Source organism: Cucurbita pepo, chromosome 18 (assembly GCF_057944985.1).
Source record: "Cucurbita pepo subsp. pepo isolate OVF chromosome 18, ASM5794498v1, whole genome shotgun sequence".
In the NCBI taxonomy this organism is placed as follows: domain Eukaryota; kingdom Viridiplantae; phylum Streptophyta; class Magnoliopsida; order Cucurbitales; family Cucurbitaceae; genus Cucurbita; species Cucurbita pepo.
Genome location: NC_141815.1, coordinates 7,460,480 through 7,484,818, shown reverse-complemented (window position 1 = coordinate 7,484,818; position 24,339 = coordinate 7,460,480). Strand labels below are relative to the sequence as shown.

The following is a 24,339-nucleotide window of genomic DNA, read 5'->3' as shown; positions in this document are numbered from 1 at the left end:
TACGAACGGATATATAAAGAAATAGATAAATCTGGAAAGACATATCTAGGATGAACCATTATTAGATCATACTCGTAATAATGAAGTCTTTAGCAAAGCCACAATTAGAAAGATACTGAAAATGAAGTTTTCTCCTTTGCAAAAAAGCATTCACATTTGCCAACCCCAAAATCTAAAAGCCATAAACACAAAAAAGTGACAAGGATACAACAATACACAACTGTAATGACATGCTATAAGAATTTGAATATCACCACAAAGATAACACGTTTATTGAACATATTGAATACATTTTTCATATGCGAGTATTGCACTTATCGAGTTTCAATAAGTTTCATGCTAGAAAGAACCTTCAATATAAATTATGACATCTGAATATAAGGATAGTTACATATCACCTTCACCCTCTGGTGGATTGTCAAAAAAACAAGGATACTTACATCTAATCCGAAGATAAGGATAACGAAACCAGCTCAAAAAACGACCAAAAATGAAAAGGACATAACATCCATAAGTAATTTCCTTTTATTCAGAATAATAAGGAATCACCAAAGATTTTGGTATTACAAGACAAACTTAAGATGTCAGTCAGATGCCTCAGATTGAAACAAAATCAATTGCTCTCTCACCCCATCCAGAGGGTAACTACCTCACAAGAATATTGATTAAGCAAATTCTAAATATGAACTACCAACAATTTATCATGTCCTCTCGAGATATTGTTGTATGTATAATGAAACAAATATCAGAAAATGAATTGAGAACAATTGTACCCATTGAATCAAGCGTGATTCGCCCCCAATTCTCCTTCTTCGATCTTCTTCTTGTTCTTCTCGATTGCAGCCGCAACCTCCGCAGGCATATACTTCTCATCATGCTTTGCCAAAACCTCCGTAGCCGAAAAATAATATTCCCCACTCCTCGCTTTTCCCGAAACACTCTTCGTAGAGACCTCATTTCTTATCTCATCGGTAAATGGCTTAATAAAACCTTCCGCCACGACCGAATGCCCCTCTCTAAACAAATCCGGCAACGACCCCTGATGGCGAACCAATATATCGGTGACCAAATCCGTTATCACGAACTCCATTTGAGAAGACGACGCTGGATGCATCACACTGCCTTCAAGAACCAGACCACCGAGACGAAACTTATTCTTCGAGGGATTCGCAGAGTATTTCTCGAGCGCATCAGTGGGCGTCACGTAGAAAAGCAGATGCTCTTCAAAATTATTGAGGATGATGACGATGAACCCCGCGATGCAGCTGAAAGTCAGAGCATAGGTCCAGAGCCGGCGCGTCTGAAGCTGCCTAGCCCGAGCTCCGATGTCGACCTGTTTAGGACGGGTCGGATTCCGCCGTGCAGTTGAGAGAAACCGAAATCCAGACAGATTGAAGACGGTCTCTTTGGGAAGTCGACGAAGATCGGAAAGTGCAGAGGCGATAAGAGGGGGAGATTTGGGTATGGCGGACGATTGAATGTTATTCAAAGTGGGGAAGAAACGAACTGAGGACCGCAAAAGGAGGTGCGATCTCAATCGGAAAGCGAGATTTGAAGCCATTGGAGAAGGGATTGAAGATTGAAGATTGAAGATTGAATTTAGGGTTGAAAGGGTTTAGGGTTTTGTGGAAGGATTCTGAAAATCAAGATCGAAGAAGAGACCAAATGGTAATCTTCTTCTCTTCTCCAGAAATGTCAACGTGACCATTTCCCGAATTTTCTTCATATTATTGTAACTTAAAAAATAAATAAATTAACTCTTTTTTTTTTTTGGAAAATTAAAAATTTTGGTCCACGAGTTGACTTTCTTTTGTCGGGTCAACCCGACTAACTTGAAAATAGAGTTATAACTCAACTTAATTTATCTACTTTTAAGATTATTAAGAAGATTATGGATGTTTTTTTACGTTTTTAACCGATGTTAGTGATGTGTTCTTACTTATAAACGTTTGATATTTGAAAATAGTAGGTTGGGTTGTGAACTCTATTTGTGTTACTCGGGATACTAACTCAACCTAATTTGTTTACACCCCTATTCGAACATAGTTAAAATAGCTATGACATCATCCGTTACATTTATCAAGGTTGTATTTACATGGCGGACTGGAGCGTGAATGTTTTTAGATGGGCCTCAATACCACTATGCCAAATCTATTAACAAAGAAGTATTCTTAATATATTTTATATATTTTTATTTGGCTCGGGTCAACCCGAAGATTTTGCTTACGAACCCAAAACTGAACCGATTCAGTTCGCGTTCAGAAAAAATGAACCCAACCGTGCTCGAAATGTTTATCCAACCCAACCCAACTCTTTAAGTTCAAGTTCGGTTGGTCCAAGTTGTGGGGTTGTCAGGTTGAATGTACACCCCTATTATCAATAAAATCTCTTTAACTAATATTTTTCTTTAGGTTTTTTCTAACCTGATTCGTATTTTTCATCTGTGAATTGTTGTGGTGTCCTAACACATTCGAACATAGAATTGTTCCAAGCAAAATATATTTAAGTTTGAAGTTTCTATAATTGAGCCATGAAAAAAGAAAAGGATGTTGTGCCATGAAATGCTCTCATTTGTGGCTTTGTTCAAGCCAAGCGCGCATAGTGTCACAATCGCACTTTTGATGGTAGCGGACTTGCGATTGTGCGGCACTCACTTTCCAACGACAAGTGAGCTAAACCAATTCGTTCTTGCGTCGCATACGGCCAAGCGACGTATGCTCGAGCCTCTGGCCTCGATTTTAAGAGAAGGTTTTAGAACCGAGGCCAGAGAGAGATTTTCGAAAGAGAAATTTTTGAAAGAGACATTATATAAGCAAGCAAGAGAGAAATAACAACGGCTCACAATATATAACCTTGGGTAGGGAGAAGTTGAGAACTAGTCGTATCCCCCTACAGTACATCCTGAGGCATTTCATGTCTGACAGGCCTAGACATGATATTTCTGAAACGTCATACTTCCTAGAAATACAAAAGTAAAACACTAGAATATGAGAAGACATAAAGGGTTGGGCTTGTCATGGACAACACGCCTTGGACGAGCATAACCGTGACACATAGCAAAGAGGCTTTGACTCTGTGTTCATGAAATGCAAGCCAGCATGTTGACCCGGATGATCAGGTTACTACTGCTATATTTGTGCTATCAACTTGGAGCACTTGATGTTTGAATTTGGATGCATCAATAAGTTGATAAACACAACGTTACTACGAATGAGATTAGATACCCTAAAAGTTTTAGCTTTGGTGTTTGCGAGGACGCTAGGCTCCTAAGGAGGGTGAATTGTGAGATCCCATATCGATTGGAGAGAGGAATGAGTGCCAGCAAGAACGCTAGACCTCGATAGTGAGATGGATTGTGAGATTCCACATCGGTTGGAGAAGAAAACGAAACTTTTTTTATAAGGGTGTAGAAACCTCTCCCTAGAAGATGCGTTTAAAAACAGTGAGGTTGACGGTGATAAGTAACAAGCCCAAGTGGACAATATCTGATAGTGGTGGGTTTGGACGGTTACTAATGGTATTAGAGTCAGATACCAAACAGTGTGTCAATGAGGACGATGACCCCCAAGGGAGTTGATTGTGAGGTCCCGTATCGGTTGGAGAGGGGAATGAAGCATTTCTTATAAGAATGTGGAAACCTCTCCCTAGAGACGTATTTTAAAACCGTGAGGCTAACGACGATACTTAACGGGCCGAAATAGACAATATCTGCTAATGGTTGGCTTGAGTTGTTACTAATGGTATCAGAGTCAGATATCGAGCGTGTGTCAGCAAAGACGACGGCCCCCCAAGGGGGTGGATTATGAGATCCCGCATCAGTTGGAGAAGGGAATGAAATATTTCTTATAAGGATGTGGAAACCACTCCTTAGAGACGTGTTTTAAAACCATGAGGCTGACAACGATACGTAACGGGCCAAAGCGGACAATATTTGCTAGCGATGGACTTGAGCTATTACACCCGGACTCCCACGGTGACAGTAGTAGGAAATCTTGCCTTCATTTCTCCACACCCGCTCACGCTTCACTGAAATTTTTGTGTATCGACTTGTGCAATGGTAAAGTTAACACGTTAAATATCCGCGGAGCCAAATTAAAATGGTTAACAAAAATACGCAAGTCTCGAGATCTAAAAGAAGGAAGAAGACTAGATCTAAAAGACACCCCCTGCAGCTGCACGGCTCCACATGCTCCCACCATCAATAGTGGTCTACACTCAATCTGAAAAAAAAAAAAAAAAAAAAAAAAAAAAAAAAAAAAAAAAAAAAAAATCAGATGGAATGAGTATAAAAGTACTTGAGTGAATAACTTACTTGTAGGCTCTTGTCGGACTTAATCTTATACATGAAAACTTACGCTATGTGCTCAAAACTCTCCTTGGCAATAACCAAATTGTGGCTTAACGTCTGTACCAAATTTTATAGGTCACTATTTAACTAACCCTCAACATACCTCCTTTAAGGGGAGTACTCAATCCCTCTCGGGCTCACAACCTAAAGATCTTCTGTTTTCTTTTGGCTCTAGGTTTCACGTATGTCTAGGTCCTTCGCCAGTCTTGCGCACAGTGCATCTCAAGTCATCGTGGCTCATTGAAAAGCCCTAGGGTAATACTCATGAAAAGATGATCGTACTCCATATATATTTACCTATTGAGCTCTAATTAATGAATTTTCCCTAGTGGTGTCGAGTAGCATCTACTTGTTCCTACTATCAGTAAAATACCTATCACTATGTCTTTCCAAGCTAGAACGGTAAACTACCTGCTCATGTACCTTCATTAGATTAAAACAATAAAAATACCTGTCTTAGGAATAATAACTACCTGTTACTTTGTCTAAGGCTAGAATAGTAAAACTACCTGTCACTAGGTCATTCGGGGTGGAACAATAAAAAATTCATGGGTCTCCCCACTAGGCACCACCGATAGTACCTCAGCAGTATACCCTCTATGACTCCTAAAATCATCTATGGGGGACAATTAAGCCATGCGTAACAAGTTGACCCTAACCCCTATTGGTTAGTTCACGAATAAGAGTTGCACCCTATCCGTCCCTACAAGGTACCTAGTCAACTCAAGAAGGCTATGGAACTCATGATTAGGTACTAGGACCAAAACACGTGAAACAATAACTCATAGTTTATGGATACCACAACTAGTACTCTATGACACATAGCGATAGTCCAACTCATAACTGGGTAACAATGAGCTATCCAAACCCTAAATCATGCATAATAAACGTATAAAGGCATACAACATGCATGTCATGCTCATTAAGTGATAATAATCCAACCTCACCATACTGGAAAGCATAGAAACCTAATGATCTATCAGAGTTCACAATCATGCACACAAAAACTATATAAGTGTAAGTAGAACTAAGTGGTAATTGTTCACATTATCTAAGCACAGTTATCACGAGACTAGGTCAAAATAGCCTCGTAAATAAAATGCTCAATCATTGCTCTTGAGGGTAATTGATCGAACGTGTAATTGTCACCGAGAAGAGGGTTGGTGTGTGATGTGTGAGAGTCCACGTGAACAGTTGTAGCACATCAGGAGACATAAGGAATAAAGAATGATGTTCACGGTTTCCTTTGCCCCCCTTTGCTCACCCTCTCTCACTGTTTACTAGTAAATATTGTTCGCTTTGTCTTGTTACGTATCACCATCAGCCTCACAATTTTAAAACGCGTCTACTAGGGAGATGTTTCCATACTTTTATAAGGAATGATTCGTTCCCCTCTCGAACTAATGTAGAACATCGTTCGCTTTGTCTCGTTATGTTTGAGACATGTTGGATATGACAAGATTGTAATATTAATAGCGTTTATACTAAAAAATATTGATAAGCTTTTATGTTTTAATAAGTTGATAAGTCCGAGATGACATGATTATAACATTTAAAAACTACTTAGTTTAGTAAACTTAACTCAATATGATATGATTATGTGTAGATCGTTTCCGAACCACATCTTACTATGAGAGGTACCGATCTAATACCATTTATATCAACTCATGCTTAGGATTTAGAATCTGAAATTGGCACCTGACCTTTCCATTCCCTTGCATCTCCTGCGACATGGTCACATTACCTACTTTTCAAAGTGAAAATCGAGTCATTTCAGCATATTTTTGTTCTCACTCACATATTTCTTAAGAGGTCACCTAACATAAAATTGTTCCAAGAAAAAATACGCTCAATTTTAGAGGTCCAATGATCGTCCCCAGATTAAATGATCATCTCTAATAATAAAGCAAGTAAACATACGATAGGCGAGTTAAATTAATCATTCTTTTAGTTTAATATTTGGAGGTAGAAGATTTAGACCTTTAATTTTTTGGTCTAAGGTCAATTGTATGCATATTATAACTGATTGAATTATGCTCAAGTTGATAACACATTAAATTAATTATAAATTATTCATTTTCTAATTACATGAATAATATTTTTATTTTTTAAAAACAAATTTGCAACATTTTGTCCAAAAAAGGAAGGAAAGTGAGTGGGCAGTTGGACAGTTGAAGAAAGTATCGCCCACGCGCTCACCTGTTATTCAACGCGTGTCGTCCAATCGCCTCAAACAAAACGACAAACAATCCATACCAAAAAATAAAATAAATAAATAAATAAATAATAGTGGATATTGTCTGTTACGTATAATCGTCCGTCTAATAGTTTTAAAATACATCTACTATCCTCGATATGAGATCTTACAATCCACCCTTTGAGTGTGTAGCATTCTCGTTGACACATTGCCCAGTATTTGACAATTATACCATTTATAACAACTTAAGTCCACTGTTACGATATTGTCCGCTTTAGCCTGTGACGTATCGTTATCAGTCTCACGGTTTTAAAACGCGTCTACTACCCCCGATGTGGGATCTCACAAAATCCCGTCACTGGATGAACTAAATAATGAAGCATATAGTTGCCGATCTACTTGGTATTCTCAACGAAGCCTATATATATATCCTGTTACGATATTGTCTGTTTTAGCCTGTGACGTATCGTTATCAGTTTCACGATTTTAAAACGCGTCTATTACTCCCGATGTGGGATCTCACAAAATCTCATCACTCATTGAACTAAATAATAAAGCCTATAGTTGCCAATCTACTTGATATTCTTGACGAAGTCTATATATATACCCTGTTACGATATTGTCTTCTTTAGCCTGTGACGTACCGTTATCAGTCTCACGATTTTAAAATGCGTCTACTACCCCCGATGTGGGATCTCACAAAATCTCATCACTGGATGAACTAAATAATGAAGCCTATAATTGCCGATTTACTTGGTATTCAAAACCTATATATATACTCACATTTATTCGTGTATATATATATATATATATATATATATATAATGAAAAAGTGAGTTTATAGAGTGAAGTTATAATTGAAGCAAGTTTGAAAAAGAAAAAGTATTGATCCATTATCCCATGTGAAATTTAATTAAATCGGAGATATGAATATAAACATTTAGAACACGAGAGGATCTGATCTTGCTAATCTATATGTATTTGTAAGAGCGATAGCGAAGAAATTTGTAATTGAACAGAGAATCAAAGACGAATCTCTTCTCGCACGCAAACACAAACAAAAGAAAGCGAGAGAAATTCTCTCGGCCTTCGATCCAAATTCGCCGAGAAACCTACACAACCGAACCAAATCAACCACAATCATTCAATCATAGACGCTCTCCTTCTCTTTTCCCCCATCAAACCCCCCATTCCTTTCGAATCGATTCCCCTTTTCTTTCCATTTCTTCTAGTTTTCGAGCGCCCCTTTTGTTTACTTTTGTTTGTTTCCTTCGCCCCTTTGCCTTCCTTTCTCTTCTTCTACACCTTCCCTTTACTTGTTCATCCAATTGGGGTCTTTTTCTGCTGACCCAGATGTTCTTTTGAGCTTTTGGTTCTTGGGATTTGGCGTCGGAGTTGCTTGGTGGATTCTCCGAATCGCCCCGGCGTTTTAAATGTGAGTTTGAAATAACCTACATTTTGGGTTTTCTGTTTGTGTTCAAAGAATTGCTTGCGAAATGATGAGGGAATGTGGTACTCTTTGATGGTTCTTCTTTGGTTGATTGTTGCATGATTTTGTAGAACTTGGATTCTTTCAGTTTTCTTATGGGATCTGCTAGCTTAGAGATTTGCTGAGACAGGTTTTGGCTATGGCGGATAGTTTTAGGCGAAATTTCTTGACTGATCTGTGTAATTTGTGTTTGTGTTTACTGAATTACTGCTGCTTCTTCAATCTGTGATATCATAAACTTTATGTTCTTGTAATTCATGTCCTGTTTCTCACATTTAGGGGTAAAATAAAACTGGGTTTGTTGGATGAAAGTCCCACCTCGGGAATGATCATGGGTTTATAATCAAAGAATGCCATCTCCATTGGTATGAGGTCTTTTGGAGAAGCCCAAAGCAAAGCCATGAGAGTCGAGCCTCGATTAAGGGCCATGCCCTAAACTTAGCCATGTCAATAGAATTCTCAAATGTCGAACAAAAGTATTGTGAGCCTCGAAGGCATAGTCAAAAAATGACTAAGACTCCAAAAGAAAAAGAGTCGAGCCTTGATTAAGGGGAGGCGTACTTTGTTCGAGAGGAGGTGTTGGATGAAAGTCCCACATCGGCTAATTTAGGAATGATCATGGGTTTATAATCAAGGAATGCTATCTCTATTGGTATGAGGTCTTTTGGGGAAGCCCAAAGCATGCCATGAGAGTCGAGCCTCGATTAAGGGCCATGCCCTAAACTTAGCCATGTCAATAGAATCCTCAAATGTCGAACAAAAGTATTGTGAGCCTAGAAGACATAGTCAAAAAATTACTAAGACTCCAAAAAGAAAAAGAGTCGAACCTCGATTAAGGGGAGGCGTACTTTGTTCGAGGGGAGGTGTTGGATGAAAGTCCCACGTCGGCTAATTTAGGGAATGATCATGGGTTTATAATCAAGGAATACTATTTCCATTGGTATGAGGCCTTTTAGGGAAGCCCAAAGTAAAGCCATGAGAGGTTATGCTCAAAGTGGACAATATCATACCATTGTGGAGAGTCGTGTTCATCTAACCGGGTTTACTTCCGTTTTTGCTTGGAACAATTCAGTTTGATGAACTCTTGTATGGATTTTGGCTTTGCTGAACTGTTTGGAGTGGCTTAGTATTCATTGGGTTTTTTGATGTTTCTGCGTTGTACAGAATATTTGTTGGATTCATTTGTATATGAAATGAGTTGGAACAACACGCATACAGAAGAAGTTCATCATGTTAATACCAGTCATCCTTATAACAGTGCTGGAAGTTTTCTGGAATATTTTGAAGGTCTTACCTACGAACACGTAAATTTCATTTTTTCGGATGCTTCGCATTCTCAGGTACTTCAGATCTGCTTGGTTCTGTGTTCTAAACTCCTGAACTTGATTTGTTCCTTGCTATTGAACTTTTGAATCGAGAGATTTTTTTTTGTTACGCTGTTCTCTGTTGTTCAAGTTTATCGAACATCATCGTCCTCATAGCTCATGATTATTTTGTTTTTTTTTTTTTGTTTTTCTTGTCTTCTTTGGGCTTTCCCTTTTGGGCTTCCCCTTAATGTTTTTAAAACGCGTTTGCTAGGGAGAGGCTTCCACACCCTTATAAAGGGTGTTTTGTTCTCCTCCCCAACCGATGTGGGATCTCACAATCCACCCCCCTTCGGGGCCTAGCATTCTTGCTGACACTTGTTCCCTTCTCCAATCGATGTAGGACCCCTCAATCCAATCCACCACCATTTGGGCCCAGCGTCCTTGTTGGCACACCGCCTCGTGTCCACCCCCTTCGAGGCTCTGCCTCCTCACTGACACCTCGGCCGATTTCTGGCTCTGATACTATTAGTAATAGCTTAAGCCCACCGCTAACAAATATTGTCCTATTTGGGCTTTCCTTCAAGGTTGAAAATGCGTCTGTTAGAGAGAAGTTTCCACACCCTTATAAATGGTGTTTCGTTCTCCTCCCCAACCGATGTGGGATTTCACACCTTTTGAGTCGAATCTTCTTTCAAGTTTATAGTTGTCTTCCTCTCTTTATAGCTTATTAGCTATCAAAACAATTTCAAATTCAACCATAGTCTGCTCTCTATAGTTGCCGTAATTAGTTTTGATTGTAAATGGGAAATGACAATGTAACTTATTAAGTTTCACACTTGCAGGAGAATGTTTACCCTCCGCTGAACTCGAACTTTTATAAGTTCGGGTTTTCAGATTTTGGTAGTCCAACCTATTACAACCAACCTCAAGCTTATAGAATGCATGATCACGAACCCGTAATTTATGAACATAGAAGGCTAGAAAACTTTTCTACTCAGCCTAATGTACAGAGTACAGTAAATCCTGAATTTGAAGAAATTGCAAATACTACAGCCTTTGACAACCATGTAGAATGTAAGTGATACTTCTCAGCATCATCCAAGAGGGTTTTCTAATTGTTTTATATCTGTTGGGTTCACCATTGAGGTTTCCTACAAGTATGCAAAATATTTACTTCTGTAACGACGTTCTAGTAGGAGTGACACGTACTACTTCATTGAACATAATTGAAATGAATACATACAATCGGATGAACGTTACGTCTGGAAAAAAACACTGCTTGTTGAAGATTTCTATAAGTTTTTGTTTAGTCGAACCCCAAAAAGGAATATGGTTCTTGAAACAAGATCTCCCTTGAATTTTTAGTCATCGCGTTATCTCTAAATGATTCGTAGTTTTCCTCTCTAGCACTAATGACAAATTTTCTCTCAGGTCCAAGGAGACATCGTAATTCACATGATTTTCAGGTTTGTGGGTTTTATATGGTTTGACCAATCAACTTTTTACTTGAAACATGTTTGGCAGGGTGTTTTTTTTTTTAATCTGAAGATCATTGATGAATGGGTCTTTACCTTTAAGTGTAGGTTGTTTGGCAAGACAATGTAGATCCTGATAATATGACGTACGAGGTTAGTGCATTTGACAAAGTTTTTGTTAACTTGTCTTCTTCTTTTTATTTGTAAGTGAAAGTATCAATTTCCATCAATATATGGAACCCCATATTCCGAAGAACCAAGTAATGGGGACAGATAAACCATGGGAATTCTAATATCAATTTTAAGATTTACCAAATTCTTGAAGCTAAATTTGATATTAAACAAGGATTTGAACTAGACTTGATAGAATAACTGCAGGCACTTGGAAAAATTCTAGGTTGAGGACATGCTAGAACGTGATGAGACATTAAAATATCTATGATTATTGGGTAATTCGTTTGATAAGGATACGCCAACCTAAGCGTAGGCCAACTGGCATCCTCGACTAGGAGGTGATCCCACATCGGTTGGGGAGGAGAATGAAACATTCTTTATAAGGGTGTGGAAACCTCCCTTAGCAGACGTGTTTTAAAAACCTTGAGGGAAAGTCCAAAGAGGACAATATTTGCTAACAGTGGGTTTGGGCTGTTACAAATGGTATCAGAGCCAGACACCGGGCGATGTGCCAGCGAGGCGGCTGAGCCTTAAAGGGGGTGGATTGGGGGTCCCACATCGATAGGAGAAGGGAATGAGTGCCAGCGAGAATGTTGGGCCCTAAAGGAGGGTGGATTGTAAGATCTCACATCAGTTGGGGAGGAGAACGAAACATTCTTTAAGGGTGTGGAAACCTCCCCCTAACAGACACGTTTTAAAAACCTTGAGGAGAAGCCCAAAAGGGAAAGTCCAAAGAGGACAATATAAGTCGTTACATTTCGAATCCCCCACCCGATGTTATTGAATTCAGAAAATTTGTTTGATAAGATAATGGGCTCTGTGATAGGCCTGCCTGCTGAACTATTATCCTGAGGTCATGATGTTATGTCTGTTTTTCGAACTAATACTAAACAAACTTTATACTATGTGTCATCCGATCTAATTGTCTTCGAATGTATGCATTTTTGTTTTCAATCTCGGTATAAAAATCTATAATATTTCAAGTTCAGGAATTACTAGAGTTGGGCGAGACAGTAGGAACTCAAAGTCGAGGTCTTTCGCAAGAGTTGATCGCTTTGATTCCAATATCAAAATACAAATATAGTTTCTTCTCGAGGAAAAAATTTCGTGGAGAGAGGTATATGTTAGTTTATGATATTTACCTGCTACTGGTTGAAACTCCAGTTTGTTTCATTTTCCTGCTGAGTCTAAGTTTGTTCCTCATAATTGGATGTAGATGTGTGATATGCCAGATGGGTTATAAACGAGGCGATCGACGGATCACTCTGCCGTGCAAACATATCTACCATGCCGGTTGCGGAACCAAATGGCTTAGCATCAACAAGGTATGAAACTTAAGAGTATACCGCTTCTACGAATAACTCTAAACCGAGACCAAAGCCCTTTAGGAGTGTTTTGAGTGAGTAATTTTATGGTTTGTTGTGCAGGCTTGCCCCATATGCTACAAAGAGGTGTTTGGCGATACATCAAAACGCTAAGCCTTTCAGTTCATTGTTTAGATGACAGAAGAACAGAACGTTGTTATTACAATTTTTGTGAAAATATGGAGTGCCAAAGTGAATAAAGATTAGTTCCTTGTGTTAGCTTTATCAGTGTTTGGATTGGCTTTGATATCTCTTGAGTCTTGGTCTCGGGGCGAGCGCCCGAGCGCTCTTGAGTATAGGGAGCAAAGCTTCGAATCAATGAGATATTTTCTATCGTTTTTGTAACTTTGTAGTTACGATTGATATTTCTTTTATTGTTATATTTTTAAATTTAAATATATTCCTTATTAATTAGTTTTATATCATCGATCAAAAGGTTCGAGCTTCTACCTTGCTTGTTAAACTCAAGAGGTGTATATAACAAGTCATCATCGCCCCCTATTTCGTACTCGTTCGTATTTTCCTATTTGATACTCTTTTCCAAGTTGTCTACTTTTCCTTTCCCATAGTCTTATTTATTTACTTATTCTTTTACGTACTTATTATTTTTTTGGGTTCAAACGAGACGTAAAGATTAGAACTTTACAAGTGGTTTGATTCCTTGTATTGAGTTCGAGTGGTTTTGGTTCCAAATCTAAAATCTTGTTTTCGTTTTGAGTGGTTTTGTACTTCAAATGCTCGAGGAGTTGAAAACGTCAACCTCCATTAGAGTGGTGAGGAAGCCTGATTGAGTCATTAGATTAGGCTTTTCAAAGTGGTTCCTACGGGTTGTTGGAACGACGGGCCTCGATTTAAAAAGATTTAGGGCTAAACATGTTGAGAATGAGAAATAGAATTAGGATCAAATGTGTATATTTTCATTGATATTCATAACTTTTAAATAGAATACAAGTTACCCGCTGATACTTACAATAAGGAAAATATAAACTAATTAAATATTAAAAATGGAAAGAATGTTAAGTATAATATCTAAGATATATTTTATAACTAATATATTATCCAAACATTATATTTTAATATAACAAAATACGGGGTTACTAACTCCACATCTTATTAGGGTAGAAAACGAACCGACATCTAAAGCGAGTCATATGCTTTATACTTGATATTGTAAATTTACTTGCAACCTTCGATCTCTTGATTGCTCGAGATAGCATTGAATATGCTCAATGAGACGTCTTTGCCAATCAGTGATGGTAGTGTATATTTACAAAATTAAAATTTCTTATTAATATAGTAGGAATAATGTTTTAATAAAACTTAATATTACGTGATATTCTTTAAGACTAAACATCCATTTGAATAGAATTAAAAAAAAAAAAAAAAAAATGTAAGTTGCGTAAAGTCAAAGGTAGGACGTATTATTCCAATAATTATTAAAATAGGAATGTTTATTGTAATACATAATTAATATTTTCACAAGCTGTTGCTCCATGTGCTAAATTTCCAACCATGTTTCTATGTCAACTATTTCTCTCAATCATTACTTCAAATATTGTTTTATTAATTAATATTCAAATATTTCATTCTACCTTCAAAAGACGTGACGCGTGATTCAAACATTGTACCGTTCCTCGCTGGCACTCGTTGATTTATCCAATCGATGTGGGACTGCCCCCAAATGATGCTGGCACTCGTTCCTTTATCCAATCGATATGGGACCGCCCCCAAATCCACTCTCTTTGGGGCCCAGTGTCCTTACTGGCACATCGCCTCGTGTCTACCCCCTTCGGGGAACAGCGAGAAGGCTGGCACATCATCCACACCCTTATAAAGGGTGATTTGTTCTCCTCCCTAATCAATGTGGGGCATCACAATCCACCCCATTCGGGGAACAACGAGAAGGCTGACACATCATCCACACCCTTATAAAGGGGTGATTTGTTCTCCTCTCTAACTAATGTGGGATATCACAATCTACCCCCATTCGGGACCAGCGTCCTCACTGGCACTCATTCCGAGGCATCACAATCCACCCCCCTTCGGGACCCAACGTATCCCCCTTCGGGGAACAGCGAGAAGGCTGCCACATCATCCACACCCTTATAAAGGGGTGATTTGTTCTCATCTCTAACTAATGTGGGACATCACAATCCACCCCCCTTCGGGACCAGCGTCCTCGCTGGCACTCATTCCTTTATCCAATCGATGTGGGATGGCCCCCAAATCCACCCCCTTTGGGGCCCAATGTCCTCATTGGCACACCGCCTCGTGTTTACTTCCCTTCGGGGAAGGGCGAGAAGGCTGGCACATCGCCATTTGTAATGACCCAGATCTACCGCTAGCAGATATTGTCTTCTTTGAGCTTCCCCTCAAGGCTTTAAAATGCATCTACTAGGGAAGGTTTCTACACCCTTACAAAGGGTGATTTCTTCTCCTCCCAATCAAGGTGGGACATCACAATATATCATTTAATTTTAATGTTTTAAACCGTCACGAAAAATAAAATTCAGGAATCTAATTTTAAAATTAAATTTATAATCTAAGCCTAACAATAATGAAGAAAACGTCACACTTAGTTTATTTCTCCCAGTAATTTATTAATATAATATCTTGTAAACTCATTCGATGATAGTTTAATCGATAAAATATCAGTTATCGTCTCAAATGTTGACAATTTGAATGTCGTTATGCAATTCTTAATTTTTTTTTTTTTTTTTTTTTTTAATAAATGAGGTGTCACTCTCATTTCTTAAAAACATAAGTTTATAAGTTGTCTAATATTATTATAGGAACTCATCTATGGTTATTTTAATAACATGTTTGGTTTAAGGTTTATATCATGTAATTAATCAATTCATTCAACTACTTGATGGTTAGAAATATGATAATATATGACTTGACTTTATTAATTAAATAAGAATGCACCTCGATATATAATTATATATATATTTTTTAATTCAACGTGTAGAGGTAGAAATTCAAATATTTAGTAACTTAGTCGATAATATGTATTATCTCATAACCAGTTGAATTATATGCTCATGTTGACATGAAATAATACTAATTTTGCACCGTCTAAATTAGAAAATACATAAATTTTGTATTTCTGAACATTTTATTCTTAATCGAGAATATATATCTTAACCAATTAACTATGCTCGAGTTGATATCTAATAGTATAAGATTGTGACAGCATGTGTTGTAACGGCCCAAGCCCAGAGGCTTTCCCTTTCGGGGTTCCCTTTAAGGGGGCTTTAAAACGCGTATGCTAGAGAAACGTAGGTGTTTCGTTCTCCTCTCCAACCAATGTGAGATATCACAATCCACCCCTTTTCAGGGTCCAGCGTCCTCGTTGGCAGTTGTTTCTTTCTCTAATCGATGTGGGACCCCGCCAAATCTGTTGAGGATTATTAGAAGTGAGTCCCACATTGGTTAATTTAGTGGAATATCATGGGTTTATAAGCGAGGAATACTATCTCTATTGGAATGAGGACTTTTAGGGAAGCCCAAAGCAAAGCCATGAGAGCTTATGCTCGAAGTGGACAATATCATACCATTGTGAAGAGTCGTGTTCATGTAACAAAATCCACCCCCCTTTGGGGCCAGCGTCCTTACTAGCACACCGCCTTGTGTCTACCCCTTTTGGCTCTAATACCATTTGCTAATACCATTTGCAACGACTCAAGCCCAAGCCCACCGCTAGCAAATATTATCCTTCCTTTCAGGTTTCTATCAAGACTTTAAAACGCCTATGCATGTCTCGAACACTAGAAAAAAAAAAAAAAAACATATATATATATATACATACACATTATTGAGTTTATTATATTCATTTGACTTTAAATAATTTTCCGGCATGTTTTTTTAATTCGATTTTGTCAAACATTGTTTGTTGCCATTTGTTGGGTAAGGGGAATGTTTGTTCTTGCATTTGTGAGACATTTAAATGTTTCTTACTTCATTTTGCCGACAGTGATCCCTCCCAACACGTTCTTGTTCTTATTTTGTATTAAACAAAAAATGTTTTTTTTTTTTTTTTAATTTGATTTTGTGAAGAACACTCACTATAAAAGGAGTTTGGAACTTGTTCATTAAACATAAAACATATTTGTTCTCTCTTTCCCCATTAGATATCTAGTGGGACAAAGACATGGAGATTTCGAAACCTCCGGGGAATTGGCTCCCAATGTTTTCGGTTGTCGCATTATGTTTTCTTGCTACGACGGTCGTTGCGGGTAAGAATCAGTATGTTTATGCCTCACCGCCACCTCCATCACCGTACTATTACAAATCTCCACCACCACCATCACCATCTCTACCGCCACCGTACTATTATAAGTCACCACCTCCACCGTTATATTCTCCTCCACCTCCATACTACTACAAGTCTCCACCCCCGCCATCTCCATCACCACCTCCTCCGTATGTTTATAAATCTCCTACACCACCTTCATCCCCACCTCCACCAACTTATATTTATAAGTCGCCACCTCCTCCACGTGATACACCACAACCACCAGATTATGATAAATCTCCACCACGACCTTACGTCTATAAATCTCCTCCTCCACCATCTCCATCACGTCCTCCATATTTCTACAAATCTCCCCCGCCTCCATTTTCTTCACCTCCTCCACCATACTATTATAAGTCTCCTCCACCACCGTCTCCCTCTCCACCTCCTCCGTATATTTACAAATCTCCACCACCACCATCACCATCCCCACCACCTCCATATGTCTACAAATCTCCCCCTCCACCGTCTCTATCACCTCCACCTCCATACGTCTATAAATCCCCGCCTCCACCATCTCCATCACCTCCACCTCCATACGTCTATAAGTCTCCCCCACCACCATCACCATCCCCACCACCTCCATACGTCTACAAATCTCCCCCTCCGCCGTCTCCATCACCACCACCTCCATACGTCTATAAATCTCCTCCACCACCATCACCATCACCGCCACCTCCATACGTCTACAAATCTCCCCCTCCGCCATCTCCATCACCGCCACCTCCATACGTCTACAAATCTCCCCCTCCGCCCTCTCCATCACCACCACCTCCATACGTCTATAAATCTCCCCCTCCACCATCACCATCCCCACCACCTCCATACGTCTACAAATCTCCCCCTCCACCGTCTCCATCACCGCCACCTCCATACGTCTATAAATCACCACCTCCACCATCTCCATCACCGCCACCTCCATACATCTACAAGTCTCCCCCACCACCATCACCATCCCCACCACCTCCATACGTCTACAAATCTCCCCCTCCGCCGTCTCCATCACCGCCACCTCCATACGTTTATAAATCTCCACCTCCGCCGTCTCCAACACCACCACCTCCATACGTCTATAAATCTCCTCCACCACCATCACCATCCCCACCACCTCCATACGTCTACAAATCTCCCCCTCCGCCGTCTCCATCACCACCACCTCCATACGTCTACAAATCTCCTCCTCCGCCATCTCCATCACCACCACCTCCATACGTCTATAAATCTCCTCCACCACCGTCACCATCCCCACCACCTCCATACGTCTACAAATCTCCACCTCCACCATCTCCATCACCTCCACCTCCATACGTCTACAAGTCTCCCCCACCACCATCACCATCCCCACCACCTCCATATGTCTACAAATCTCCCCCTCCACCATCTCCATCACCGCCGCCTCCATATGTCTACAAATCTCCCCCACCACCATCTCCTTCACCTCCTCCACCATACTATTATAAGTCTCCCCCACCGCCGTCTCGCTCTTCACCATCGCCATATGTTTAAGAATCTCCTCCACCATCTCCACACTACATTAACTCACCACCTTCAACATCTTCACCACCTCCTTTGTTTCTTTACAAATTTCCACCCTACATTTACCATCTCCTTACATTTATAAATAAATTATATTCTTAATATTTATATGGTCTGCAAGGAACCAACATGTTTAGTTTAATATTTGAAGTTGTATTTGGTGAATTGAGTTAACTTTGTTTTATAAGCTTTTGTATTCTACAACGTTATCAAATGTATTATCATCTTTCTTTAAATTTGAATTCCATGTTATGAGATTGAGATTGTTTTTACTCTCATTCTTCTTGTTCTTTTGAATATTTTTGTATCTCTTCTATGACATAAATATATTTAAATGCTTCCAAGAAACAATCTTATTTTAAGACATTTTGAACAAAATCAGTCAAATAGTTTGCTAGCTTCTAAATACGACATATATCATTTAGCACTAATGGCTGAAAATGCATATTCTCATTCATTGAAAACACATATTAACATTGGGGGTTGATGCGAAAATATGCCATTTGACCCATCATTTTAAAGTCGTATTCTCTTATGTGGTTACGCTAAACGGGTCATTGAATGTGCATTTACTATTCTACACACGGTTCATATATGCGAATATGGACTCACTAGTTGGTTCGCACACCTTCTAAGCCCCCCCCCCCCCCTTTCATGTTTGGGCTAGCATTCTCTGGTGTCATTCTCGGACTCCCAGTAGGAATAGTGACCGTCGTAGCATCATAATAAACGTAATGATCATTTTCCTTTTTGTAATGTACGCATGCGTACCCATCGTAAAGGGCAAAATTCCCCGATGCATGTTAACATATAATGATGCATGAGGTCCCAACATTTTTCACATTCATTAAACCATGTAAAACAACCTCTCCCATTTTCCTTCATATCATATCAATTTATATCATAGCCTTTAAAACATATATCGGGGTTGTAGATCATGTCAAAATATATTTACTGTGTATCATTCATGTCATATATCGTATCATGTCATATATCATATTATGTCATATTATGCACATAACATATCTTTCAACATATCATATCATATCATATCATAAAACATATCATAATACGTATCATATCGTCAAAATATCATCACATGTATCATTATCATCAACATATCATTTCACATACATCATTTCATAAATATCTCACACATAACAAACATATGACATGTGTAGAACCACGGGGCACATGTCATTATACCGAACACAACTTCTAATCAAGTCGATAGTAAAACCACTTACTTGATTAGTTTAATTTGGTGTCACCAATTTATTCTTGGAAAGTTTGACTTCGTCTTTTGAAATCCAAGTCAACCTATGTCAGTCCATGACATCAATTTCAAGTTCAAACTTCTGCAAAACTATTTCACTAAATTTTATAATAGTCCACGTATTAGACTTCATGTGGACATTAGACTCTTTGCATGATTGGAGTCATGAAATATTTATATATGTTTGTTATAATATTATTTTTATATATAGCTATTGATTATGACATACTTACTCAATACATAAATTATCTTTTATATTTAATTTCTAACAAAAAAAAAAAAAAAAATCTAAATAATTGCAACCATATAAATTTCAAAATTTGTGTTTATTTAGTTTTTAAAATTTTGAAATTATAATTTAATCACTAAATTTTTGATACATCTTTGTTATAATTCATGGATTGTGATATCCAGATAAATGATGTTACCGGGAGTATTTAAGGTCAGTATGACCCATGTTTGCTTAATTCAATTTTTTTTAGCTAAACCTTTAGGTGAGTTAAGCTCGCGATTGTTCAAGCTAGAGGTGTTGGTAGGTTGGGTTGGGTCGGATTGACATATTTTTAAGACCCAACCAAATTATTCGGTTAGTAAACTTTTCAACTCAAGCACCCTTTATTAAATAATAACCTAATCAACCCAACCCAACTATACATTTTTTGGTTCAGATTCTTCAAGTTATTCAAATTTTTATTTTAATGAAAAGTGAAAGGTTAGTTCGTAGAACGATCGTAGAACATATATTTACTTATTTTCAAACATTTAATTCAAATTTGCAAACAATTTTAATTTATATTTTGAAAAATTACATTTTTTAAAAAAGTTACTAGAGAATAAACAATTATAAAATTAAATAATTATATGTATGTATAAGTGTATCGTAATCAAAAGGTATATTTTAAAATTAATAATAAATTCGGGTCGGTTTGATTCAACTCAATCTAGATTCAAAAAAACTGACAACCAACCAATTTATAAAGTATTTATTTATTTAAGCTCAACTCCACTCTAATAACTTCATAACTCAACCCAACCCAACCAGTTGATCGAGTTTTTTTGGTCATCGAATTTTTTGAGCACCCCTATTCAAGTAATTGACAAAGCAATAAACACCCAATGATAGAGAGGCGATTCAACGTTGTTAAACAAGAACGTTTTGATCTAATTGCAAACGTAAAACCGAAGCTGCAATGTAATTTCACAATCATACTGACATCCTGTTAGTTTAAAGTCAACCCTTTTAATTTTGGACTATTTTGGGGTCCGAGCATCGATTTCTCGTTACTATAGGGTTCAAAATAACTTAGAAAGAAAGCAATGGAAAGTTTAGAAGTGTTCATTCATTTCAGATTCATTCACTCTTCCATTTCCAATTGCTTCAAGATTTGGGCAAACAAGTGCTTATGGCTTAAAATTGAAGCACTTACCAAATTTTGCAACCAAGAATCCTTATTTTGGTGAAATAAATGGGAATTTTATTATTATTATTATAATTTTTTTTACCACTTTTTTAGGTTTCCCAATTTAGAAAGAGAATCTATTGTATCTGTTCTACACGACATGAAACATGAAAGTGAGTGTTCAAAAGAAATGGACAAATCATTGTTTTTTTTTTTTTTTGTCTAAAAATAAATAATGTGTTTTTGGTTGTTCCCAAATTTAGGAATTTTTTTCCAACACATTATCCAAATGCCCATGCCCCACATTATCCTTTTTAACAAATTTTGGTACATTTATTGTTCAATTACAAATGGTAATAACTTTATTGTTGGAATGTTGGAAGCATTTGAACCATTAAAAAAAATAGAATAAAAAGTAATTTTGAAGTGATTGATATCATTTTTGATCCGGGTTCAAAAAATTTGATGACTTGAAAAATCTAATCAACCCAACGAAATTCGTACCGTTTGGGTTGGGTATAAATGATTTTTTTTTTTATGAATTAGGGTTGGTTCGTGAATTTTTCTAAAACTGTAACGACCCTGAATTTTCTACTTAATTTAAGGTCGCTACTGTTAAAATTTTATAATCTTAAAACATTGTCATGGACTTATGTGTTCGAAAACATTTTTAAAATGACACCACAAAGAGCTAAATAAAATAAATGAAGGATTAAATTAAAAACATTTTATTCTAGTCTAAGTTTAAGAAAAATAAATGTCACTACTCTATGCATGTGGCATGGTCTCAAGTTGCGATGCTGTTGTCAATAGAAGTGTCTTGCCTTAACATGAAATAGAAATAGCACGTGGCTTGAGTAATTAAAGAAATACTGAGTAAGTGACCCCACTATTGGGATTAAATGTAAACACATACAATTTCATGAATGAGATCTATCATAATAGTCATTTTCCTACGGCGGCTATCTTAAGGGGTAATTGGGATGTGTACATAATTTTCCTACACACGGTTCACACATGCAAGTATGGACCCACCAGACGGTTCACACACATCCTGGGCTCCCTTTCTGATCGGGCGAGCATTCTCTGAGAGCTGTTGATGTCGGACACCCATTAAGAATAACAACCGTCGCAGCATTATGATAAACACAATGATCGTTTCCCTACTTGGCCGTCGCAGCATTATGATAAAAATAATGATTGTTTTCTTGCCTAATCGTCGCAGTATTATGATAACCATAATAATTGTTTTCCTACCTTGTAATGAACGATCAATTATCGAAATCTTTGATATTATTTTCGAGTTAGAAAAAACACAATATTTTTTAAAAATAATCATAATTTTAAATCTACCCATTAGAAAATTAAAAATATTTATTCTTGTTCATATTAACCTAAAATCTTGGAAGAAAAATAAGGAAATGAAAGGCAAAAAGAGTTTGAACAACTTAGACCGTTTTTGTTGACCAAATGCAATCCAACATCCTTAAAAATAACAACGCTTACATACACACACAAAGTCAACGACTTTGACCAAAAATCTTCCCAGAGACAATGTCTCCTTATCAATTTGAACATAGTTCAAAGAATAAGACACTAATTACTATGTTAAAAGTCGATAATCAATAATTTACATGTTTTTTTGACAACTAAACGATGTATGACGTATGTATAACTTAGCTCGAATACTTCTAAATAAATGTGCCCGAGCTAATAATCAATCTCTCAAATTCATCGAACAAGCTACTAGAATGAACCTAGAATGAACCTACTTCGTCCAACAAAATTTAAGCAATAAGTGTAACACCCGAGTAAATAAGAGATACACGAATGAACTAAGACTACATTCGAATGAGAGCGATCCTGAGTATAAGATGGTTAAGAAAGGCTTCAAAAGCTTAAAATTTTGAAAGTCACTACCTATACCAAAAAGGTGGGCTTTTCTTTTCAGTGGTTCAATCATAAAAACTTCATAAATAAACGTGTTTTACTCAGAACAATTCTACGTTGGATGATCTCCTAGAAATTTTCTTAAAAGATTAAGGACAAAAATATGCTGGAAGGACGTGTGTTGTGTTGGTCTATAAAGATAGTATTCACATAGAGGAATAAGTATTGAGCGTTACAATAAGTAGCTTTATCGATCGTTGATGTAATTAACCGAACAACTAAGAAAACCTAATTACAAGTTAGAGACATAATTAAAATTTTATAGAATCACTATGAAGTGAAAACGCTCGTGTGTGTAGGACCGTGACATAGGGCGCCCACATTTGACTTAGGCTAATTACAAATCAATTTCAATCATTAATTTCGGTGTGGTTGGTCTCCCTCTTTTTGAAATCAAAGATTTCCCCTTTTTTTCTCATATAGATATAGGTGGGAATAGAGGGTTGAATCTTTGCTTTCAAGAAAGTTTAGGTCGGTGTCGTATGAATAAAGGAAGTTTGCTAGGTCATCCGTTTAGTTGCAGAGGTGCATGCTCGAGGGTTAAGAGACATGGCATGTAGCAATTATATATCATCGTTAACACACCGCCCGGTGTCTAAGCCTGATACCATTTGTCTTGACCCAAGCCCACCACTAGTAAATATTGTCCGCTTTAGCCCGTTACGTATCATCATCAACCTCACGATTTTAAAACGTGTCTACTAAAAAAAGGTTTTCACACCCTTATACGTAATGTTTTGTTCTCCTCTCCAACCAATATGAGATCTCACACAACATGAGCAAAGTAATATCATCGTTTTCATATTTTTTGTCTTGCTTGTAAGTGCCTTACTAATAACATAGAACGAGATAAACCAAAACCAACTCTTAAAAAGTTGTTTCATTCATCGTTTAAGGATTGAGTTTCATTCATCGTTTCACAACAGATGGAAATTGTCACACAGAAAGTTGAGTCAAGACTCCCACGTCATAACGTCTCATTAAGGTGATATTTAAATGGGTAATCGTGACCATACTTATCATAATTATACATGTCATTCACATTTCCGCATCAAGTCTTATAACTATTTTTCTTATCGTACACACTACCGTCCCTTTCATATTCAACTTATGTCAACAATTAGCATACATCATCTGCTATTCACATAACAAAGTTAAACACATCCAACCCAATCATAAAGCCGTGCATTAGTAGGACTACTTTATCAAATTCACGTCTAAAGATCTTTACCCAGTCTCAACGAATCTCGTCTAACCCAATAAAAACTTTAAGATAAACACATAAAAGGGAAAATACTTAATGAGTCGTCAACAATTACCCTAAAATGGCTACGAGGGTTACCTAAGCGATTAACAAAACATCGTTCTTGAAGCTAAATCTTCCCGGGTTTATAAAAGATCAGCCCAACCCACGAACATGGGAGTTTTATCGTTTACAATACTTTTCGTTTTAAATTAGTTTAGAAATCGAGATTACGATAAAATCGAACTAAAATAAAAGCATGAAGAAACGACAGTTGTTAGTG

General features: G+C 37.5%; 3 protein-coding genes across 3 annotated transcripts; 2 read left to right on the top strand and 1 right to left on the bottom strand.

Annotated features, from left to right (window-relative positions):
• Positions 1-511: 511 nt before the first annotated feature.
• G1 (transmembrane protein G1P-related 1) lies at positions 512-1,711 on the bottom strand. Its single transcript, XM_023659689.2, has one exon. The coding sequence runs from the start codon at positions 1,559-1,561 to the stop codon at positions 782-784; it is 780 nt and encodes a 259-aa protein (XP_023515457.1). The 5' UTR covers positions 1,562-1,711; the 3' UTR covers positions 512-781.
• Positions 1,712-7,529: 5,818 nt separating this feature from the next.
• On the top strand, positions 7,530-12,774 carry LOC111779561 (E3 ubiquitin-protein ligase BIG BROTHER). Its single transcript, XM_023659623.2, has 8 exons — positions 7,530-7,980; positions 9,199-9,374; positions 10,184-10,415; positions 10,773-10,807; positions 10,925-10,969; positions 11,980-12,107; positions 12,207-12,315; positions 12,418-12,774. Exons 2-8 carry the CDS (start codon positions 9,228-9,230, stop codon positions 12,466-12,468), a joined length of 747 nt encoding a protein of 248 aa, XP_023515391.2. The 5' UTR covers positions 7,530-7,980; positions 9,199-9,227; the 3' UTR covers positions 12,469-12,774.
• A 3,733-nt stretch (positions 12,775-16,507) lies between these two features.
• Positions 16,508-18,441, top strand: LOC147787334 (uncharacterized). The gene has a single exon (XM_087119502.1). The coding sequence runs from the start codon at positions 16,508-16,510 to the stop codon at positions 18,155-18,157; it is 1,650 nt and encodes a 549-aa protein (XP_086975628.1). The 3' UTR covers positions 18,158-18,441.
• The last annotated feature ends 5,898 nt before the right edge of the window (positions 18,442-24,339 follow it).